The following is an 8347-nucleotide window of genomic DNA, read 5'->3' on the forward strand; positions in this document are numbered from 1 at the left end:
TTAGATTTGTCAGACAATTTATTAATGTTTATTAAAGGTGGGGAAAATATTCAGATTCTTATCTTGTGAGATTTTTAAATAGAATAGTCAGTCCCTTCCTGCTAACTGCTAAAGCTAGAGTTTTCACTTAGTAGAATGACAAAGATAAAAGAAAATCAGCCAGTCTCAAAGATGACTGGAGTAGATCCTGAAGTGCGTACTCATTTAAAAATAGACTTTGAATCATGAATCCAGAATCGTTTTGAATCGAAATTAAGGTTCTGAATCGAATCGTGACCCCAAGAATTGAACGTCAATCGAATTTATATATGTACTTTTTTTTCTTTTTCTTTTTTTTTCTCCAGATCCCAGCAATGCAAAAGAGGATTATCACTCCATATCCTGACGCCCCAGACCTCAGTATGTATGAGGATGAACACTTGGACTCTGCTTTCAGCCCCAAATCCGAATCAGTGGAAGTGGATCACTCCTGCAGGTAAACAAACGTGTTCAGCAGGGATGTTTACTGACAGGGTAGTTCTCGTGCGAGTACAGATCACAAGGTCGTTTAAATGAGGACATGCTGACAGGTTTAACTTCGATCCACGACACTCACACTTAAACATATTAAAGGTTGTACTTGAAATAAATACCTGCTAATGGTTGTAATGCATGACCTCGCCACCAGGGACATTCTGTTGAAGAAGGCCAAGATGAAGGCTAAAAAGAAACCAAGGCGACGCTCTGACAGTTCAGGGGGCTACACTCTCTCTGATATCATTCAAAGCCCCCCTGCTGCAGGTAAACTGACCAGATGGAGGAGGGCTTTAAACTTCTTTAAACAATATCACATATGTACATCCTTTAGGTGATATATCATTTTTAGCTTTCAAATTGTGTTTCCTCTCAGTGGTCTCCCAGTGTCTGGTGAAGTCCGGAAAGGCTAACTCAACAGAGTCCCTGCAGGAGCTGCTCACATCCGACTCTGAAGGCAGCTACATGGGGGTGGGCAGTCCCAGGGACATGCAGTCACCCGTCTTCCACGACAGAACTGAGGTTAATGTCTGACACCGACAACAATAAGATGCAGTGATTTGAGTAATCATCTGTCTGTTTTCCATGCAGCACCATATGTTACACATGTATTATATCTAGTACTCTGAATGGATGACTATCATACAAATAAATACATAACTAAATGTACAGGATGAGAAGACTCTCAGTCAGAGGCTGAAGACCCCACCCAGCACCCCGACCTCCATGAGCGACTGCCTCCCAACTCCCCCCACCTCTACTCCACAAACCTTCCCCAAGGTCTTACCCTGGTAAGAGGAGGAATGACTCTTACGTTTATAGATGAATCCTTTTTTACTCTCACTAGCTGGTGGTTTGCCGTGCCTCTAAATATTCTGCACAACATTCAAATAGAGGAAGTCAAGTTGTTTTTCCTCTCCATAGAAGCAGTTTTGCTCTCACACCAGATGAAGTCTTACATTAACAACAGTCGAGGGGGATGAGAAATGTTATCAACACTGAGCTGTATGTGTGACTGTGTTATTACAATCTGTAGTCCTGCTCGTCCACCCCCAGTCCTGGATCTGAGAACTATCATGGACATGGAGGCCAGCTCCCTGCAGACCCCCAGAGCGACTCCCAAAAGCCCTGGAAGGTAGCGAACATGATCCATATTGATTAAATCTGAGAAGATTATTCAGGAAACACATGGTTGACTGCTTCAGAATAACATAAACGTTTAGTCCATTCGTAAAGTGTCCTTTTTTGTTCCTTTTCCAAGTTAAAAAGGAAGCTACAAAGCTGCTTCAACATATCCTTCTGTTGTTTACTTTGGTACATATTTCCCTCTTCCTGCAGTGTCGGCGCCAGCATTAAGCACTCTCCTGTTCCCGCCAAATTGTCCCAGAAGCAGAGGAAGATGTTGGCGATGGCCAACAAGGAGGCCAGTTCCGAATCAACTACATCCAAATCAACCCCCACACAACCCCCATCCAAAAGCAGTGGGAAGGCCTGGTGAGCGAGCCCAAATATGAAGACCAATACTCTCTAATCTATCCAAATGCAAAATGTATTTTCGACTCCCTGCATGTACTGCTACAGTTGTTTATCTTTATGTGAAGATATGTGTCAGCAGAGTATTTCCCCTGAGCTGCAGCGTTCCTCAACTTTTTTTATATTTCTCACAAGTTGGAACGCATAGATGACATGGATTCCTAAATCCAGACCTGATGTTTCTATTCCTGACAAAATGTGTTGTAACGAAACATTGCATGTTCAGCCCCTTCACTCTGACATCTCTCCACTAGTGCCTGTCCATAGGATCCTGTTTGTACATGAGTGTGTGTGTGTAAAATGTCCCCACATGGTATTAATAAAAGATCTTCTTCTTCTTAAAGCTCCTTTGACACCTGCACTCCAGATCATCAATAACGACAATTCCAGGCCCGTCCTGATATTTTCCAGAGTTGCCTATTCACTCACGTCCCTGACAGCAGGCGTATATTCAAGATAGAGGAAGAGGTTTTACCTTAATATCACTGCCACAGAGAATTTGACATGTTCACAGTATATAGTAGAGTGAATAAGAATAACACACAGAAACAAGTATTAAGCAGCTCCATTAGGTGCTACTGATCTGAATCTTGGAGTATAAAATAAACATCATATTTCTGGTCGTTTTCCGGAGGTCAGTGCAGATGTGAAATGGGTTTGAGAGTGTCTCGGCCTTTCAGGCATTCAGTGCTTGACAAATGAATGAATGAAAAATAATTTATTAAAACCAAAGGGCAATAGTTATACTATCAGAACAACAGAAGTTCAACCAGCTTTTATTTTAGTGAGTTCTGAATGTCTAATTGTTCTTTGTCATTTGCATCTATCTGCAGGGCAACATTGGTCCAATCTCCTCCCTCCTCATCCTCATTTCGAGCGCTTCTAGAGGAAGAGGAAAAGTGCTTGATCAAAGTGGGACAATCAGGAGCTCAAAGGCTCCCAGGTACCCAGGGGTCACCTGGCACTCCTGCTTCTGCAGCCAGAAGGGTCACCTTTAAATGTTGTGAAGGCAGCGAGGCAGAGAGACCAACTGGGTGAGTATGTGTCCATATTACCAAACCCTGGAGTACAAACTGTTGAAACAAGTTCAGCTTTTGTCCACTTGGTGGCACTGTTGAGGTGGTTTCTAAATGTGCAGGATGGTTTTTTTTTTTTTTTTTTGTCCTTTTCTACTAAATCAGCTGCCCACAGACTCGCTATAATCATCAGATACAAAATGTCACATTAACATGCGTCTTCCCTTTTACATTTAATTACCTTCACCTCATTATAGTCTGTTATATTTTTCCCTTTTTGTTTATCAAACCGTATTATCTTCCAATATCTTATTAGATCGATAACTTATTTGAGGTTTTCTGCAGCCACTCGTGAAGCAGGACTACAGACAGTAAAGCTAACACACGTGCTTGGAGATGACTAAACACAAAAGGGAAGTAACGATGACACGGACACATTGGAGAGGCATGATGCTCTGCTCTGAGTGAGGTGAACAGCTCGAAATGACCCTGTGCAGCTGGGTTGACCTGCCCACAGAAACTGAGTCACTCTGACTTTTACAACCTCCCCAAACAGCTGGACAAACACACAGCAGTGTGAGCTCTGGACCGAAACTTTTCACTTGAAATTAGATGAAGCAATTATTAGTTATTACAAATGATCATTTGTAGGATGGATTTCTGATGTCGTCCAGAATGTTTGTGGAAGGGAAGCTTAAAGAAACTAAAGTGAAAGTCATCTCCACTCTTAAAAGAAGAAAAAAAACATAATTTAAGCATTTTGTTAGTGTCTCTGTTATCTGATATTTTTCTTCCTCCTCTGCATCTTCAGAGCAGCCTTCTAGATATCAAACAGCTGTGTGAGTGTCTCAAGAGAAGGCGGTGATGCTAATCAGTATTGATAAGGGCAGCCCTCGTGTCACAACACATCATCCAGTGCACCGAACAGTTTCCAGATTTCTTTTCTGCGTTTGGATGAGCAGAAGGGCAGAAGAGTGCAGGACTCAGGAAGCAGCGGTAGTACGGAAGAATTTACGGGGTGTACATTCTGCCGTCCGCCTTCTGGGACACTGTTTCCATATCCCAGTCAGAAAGAAGCACGATGATGTCTGTTTAATCTTTTTCTTCCTTAAATATTTCCGCTTATTACAGATTTACCTACACAGAAACAGACCCACGTTGCATATTGCTTAAACATGTGTCTTAGTGAGTGATTAGGAATGTTTTGGCTTTATTTATAACAAACCAGTATTCGAGTGTGTGTCTCCAACCCCGACATGCACTTGGCATCTTTGACAGAACAAATCACTCTAAGGGTCCAGAAATCAGCCTGCAGGTAGTTCATGTCATCTCTATGACATGTCATATTTTACATGTCAATTCTAGTCGACCATTTAAGGTCTTATGGACAAGGAAAAAATACGACACAGTTTTATTACTTTCAGGGTCAAAGAATATAAATATTCAGAGAGGAATAAAGCCTGTTTGTAAGTAAAGGGCAAACAGAATTATTTTACAGGACACTGCTTTATAGAAATGTAAACTTTAAAAGGATTTAAACTTTAAGATTGATTAAAAGTGTTGGTGTGACAATTTTGATGAATTTACAGACATCAAATGGAGAAATGAGAGAAGCTAATTTTGTGATTTGTCCCACGCGCTTTAAGGTGGATACAAGAAATCCATCTGTTGCAGAAGCAGCTCAGCAATGACTGCAGCTGTGTTATTTTAAGATGATGGTGAGGACATTACAGAATGTGAGTGCTCATGCATAACTTTAGAGGGTGTTAAACAGGACACACTCATCTCTAGGCGTTTATCATGTTTTTAACATCGACTGACGAAAGGTCTCATGCTTTAGTTGACACATACCATGAAAACATCTCTTAGTGATAAATCTGCAGAAACTTGATCTATTCACCCTCCCTCAGGCACATTCATTACACCACGATCACTCTTAACCTTCTGCTGAAGGATCTAGAAGGTAACAAAACACATGCCTGACTGCTGTTCTCTTCTGCCTTTGATACTATCCAACCCCATAGCATATCCATGAGGCTGATCCAACACTTGGACCTGAGTTATATTTAATCTGCTCGGATGGCTCATAGCTCTTTAATATACTGAACCCAACACACGCTTCAAATCATGTAAGCAGTCCATGATGATTATAAACCAGGTCGTCCACATTGTGAAGATTGTATATTCCAAATTGAGGTTTGAGAAAAATTGTGAGGCAGTTTGTAGGAACGCGCATCAACTTTTGTTTGGCCTCAGAAAACGTTCTTGTTTTCACATTAATAAAACCTTGCTGATTTTTTTTTTTAGAGAGCTTTTATTAAATCTTTTGTTTCATGCTTTAGTAACCTGACTTTTAAAAACAATAACGCTCTAAATCAAATCCTTTCATTGGCGAGCAAACTTATAGCTGAGTCTCTATATAACCTTTTAAATGATTATTCTTTACCGCTGTGGCGTAAGGCGAGCTCTGTTCTCCATGACATTCTCATCCTTTGAATTATGAGCGTGTCTTTGGAACAATGAATCTCCTGTCTGCACAAAAAATGTACCTTTTTAGGAACATGAAACACTGAACATCAACTTTAATGTTGATTTTATATGAGTGTTGTGGTAACAACTTATTTTGAGTGGGGGAAAAAAAGCCTATTATTGCAGGTTTGAAACAATTTAAGGCTAATGTCACAGATAGGAGATGAGATGAAACTGCACGCCTTGACCATGTCGTTTGTTAGGTCATAGTCCTCTAAGCAGACCGTCTGGATTCAGATCCGACCTGAGTTTACTGTCATTCCCTGCTCTCTCACTCTGATTTCCGACTGTCCACTGTCCTGTCTCCCCTAAAAGGCATAAAATGCCCCTAAATAAATCTGAAAAAAAAGATGAAAAAAAATGGGACCAAGATGTTTCCCCTGTGGAACTCCATATAAAGTGTACTTTGAAAATTATCTCTACAATAGTAGACAGGACTCCTTGTGTACAGATGATAAGTCTCCAACAATATTTCTGGTCGTCCTGCATCCCTGAGGTTGAGTGACAGTCCTGTTATGCAGCCACCAGAGAGGTTTATGAAAGGCAGGTGGACAGTCGGCCGCTCACACACATCAGTAGCTTGTCAGTAGTTGTTGACTCGACCTTTGTTCAAAGCCGACTCTTGTTGCCTTCACTTTCACAGCACAGGCTTTGATATCCATCCCCTCCTGCTTTTTTTTCTCTCCATGCCACCCCTCTCTACCCTCAGGCCCTGGGTGCTTGGAGCAGTGGGGAGCCCTCCCCTCTCCTCCCTGGTGACCTTCGCCTCCATCGTGGAGGAAGAGAAGCAGCAAGAAGCTGCACTGATCCGCAGCCGAGAGAAGCCGCTGGCACTCATCCAGGTAAGGAGTCCTGTCTGTGTTCATTGGTGCTCGTAGTCACCTGCACATCCACACTCCTGCCATGACTGAATGGAAAGCATGTGTGAAGTATTCAAGTAGAAAACATGGACACTTTTCATTGCGGCTTAAGCTTGTGTCTCCTTCCTCTGTTTCTTTCTGGAAGCAATTTGTCGAATAATGATCACACTGCACACTGCTGCTTAGAAATGAAGTGTTTCCAGTTTGGGCTATTTGACTGACCTCCTCGATATTCTTCAACTGTTGCCAGGCTTTTGTCAGCACCAACACAAACACTGCATCTATCTGGTTGCCATTATTTTAAATATTCTTATTATTAAGCTTCCAGTGTCTGCATTTTCCCTGTGAACTCAACTCAAGCCTGGTTTCATTGCCCACAAAACCACCTCTTTTGTTTGTGTGTCTTTTCTGTCATTGCAGATTGAGGAGCGGGCAATCCAAGACCTCCTTTGTCATTATAAGGCACGTGACAACCCAGATGAGCTGATAGTGGTGGAGAGGTCTTCCAGAGGCCCTATTGCCGCTCCAACCTGGAACAAACACTGATGAAAAACAGCACAGCCACTTCATACCATCGAGTCGAGAACATGGCTTGCAGTCGTCCTTGTGTACCATCATCAGATCCGTCTCAGAATCATCCTGCCCATAGTTTGCTTCTGATGCAAACATATGCTTCTTTTATTTTACTGCTGCTCAACATTTAGTTGGTATGGTGTGACAGACTTGAGGGTGGTCCTGAAGAGAAGTTCTGGCTCTGGGATAGCTTACACATATATTGTTTTATGCCTCTTCTTGGCAAACCAGTAACAGAAAAAAAGCAGCCAACTTTTCATAATAGTGATAGACAACTACGAGAAGGTAAAGGTGCCAAAGAAGAAAAGAAGACGTTGAAGCCAAAAAAGGGTCCAAAGTACATCAGGCTTGTGTTTGTGTTCACTAAGTTAAGACTCCCAATGTGATTGGAAAGAAAAGGTGCTAATCAGGAACTTTGGCAAAAGCATCGTCTGTATTTAAGAAGAAGAGTGAGTTGTTTACGACGGCAGGCAGTTTTCTTTCTTTTGTTCTTTTTTTTTTTTTCTGTTTGATAAGTGCATTGTTTGAACAGTTGCTTCAGCTGTTTGCAGTGAGACTGTTACTTTGCTGGAGGCAGTGAATGTGAGTATTTGAAATAAATAATTTGATGAAGTTATATCTAATGGTAAATGCTCTTATCTGTAGAGTCAATTGTGTTGAAGTCATGACTAATAAAGGAGTTGTGTGCCTTTATCACATGGTGACCATACAGCAGCTAAAATATCATTTTCTCCTCATTAGGTTTTTTTTTTTTCATTATTCATTTGATTTAATTCTCCAGTTAGGAGCCGTTGTGAGCTTGGTTGGTAACTCAGATCTGGACCACGTTATGTTGATATCTTATGCAATTTCATTGTGCGTGTGAATGTGTGTGTGTTTCAGAGAGAGAGACATAAAGATGTTAAGAGAAAATGGCAAATAATAAAAACATCTCAGCTGTGCAATGATCCTGTCTCCGGTCTTAGATTGCTGCTGACAGACAAATTCTATTTGTCTGTTATTTCCTTTTTAATAGCTAAAAGTGAATGCTCTATGTGAGAAATGTGTTTCTCGCAGCATCTAATAAAGAGAACACTTAATCTGCCTGTTTCCTGACACTTTTAGCTGCCCTGCATGAGCAAAGCGCCATTATCAAGTCTCAGCTTGTGATTAACTGTGATGACCCTGATCTGAACAGCGAGTGGGGGCGATTTAGAATTTTTATTGGCTGTAATTACAGGTAGATCATTGCATCGGAAGTCAGGGAGAGACAGCTCTTGGGAGAAATATTAATTACAGATTAGGATCTATTAGTCGGTGCACAGATGACATATGAATCAAAGC

General features: G+C 41.4%; 1 protein-coding gene across 2 annotated transcripts in view; it reads left to right on the forward strand.

The window, feature by feature from the left end:
* Positions 1-7971, forward strand: part of ibtk (inhibitor of Bruton agammaglobulinemia tyrosine kinase) — a 20716-nt gene extending 12745 nt beyond the window's left edge. For both annotated transcript variants that reach the window (XM_079344187.1, XM_079344188.1), the window contains exons 21-29: positions 345-475; positions 668-780; positions 890-1035; positions 1186-1304; positions 1550-1648; positions 1852-2007; positions 2880-3080; positions 6301-6433; positions 6872-7971. In XM_079344187.1, the coding sequence (XP_079200313.1) occupies positions 345-475; positions 668-780; positions 890-1035; positions 1186-1304; positions 1550-1648; positions 1852-2007; positions 2880-3080; positions 6301-6433; positions 6872-6997 (1224 nt within the window). In that variant the 3' untranslated portion in view covers positions 6998-7971. The remainder of the gene's footprint in view (positions 1-344; positions 476-667; positions 781-889; positions 1036-1185; positions 1305-1549; positions 1649-1851; positions 2008-2879; positions 3081-6300; positions 6434-6871) is intronic.
* The last annotated feature ends 376 nt before the right edge of the window (positions 7972-8347 follow it).

The sequence above is a fragment of the Symphodus melops genome (assembly GCF_947650265.1).
Source record: "Symphodus melops genome assembly, chromosome: 5".
Lineage (NCBI taxonomy): Eukaryota > Metazoa > Chordata > Actinopteri > Labriformes > Labridae > Symphodus > Symphodus melops.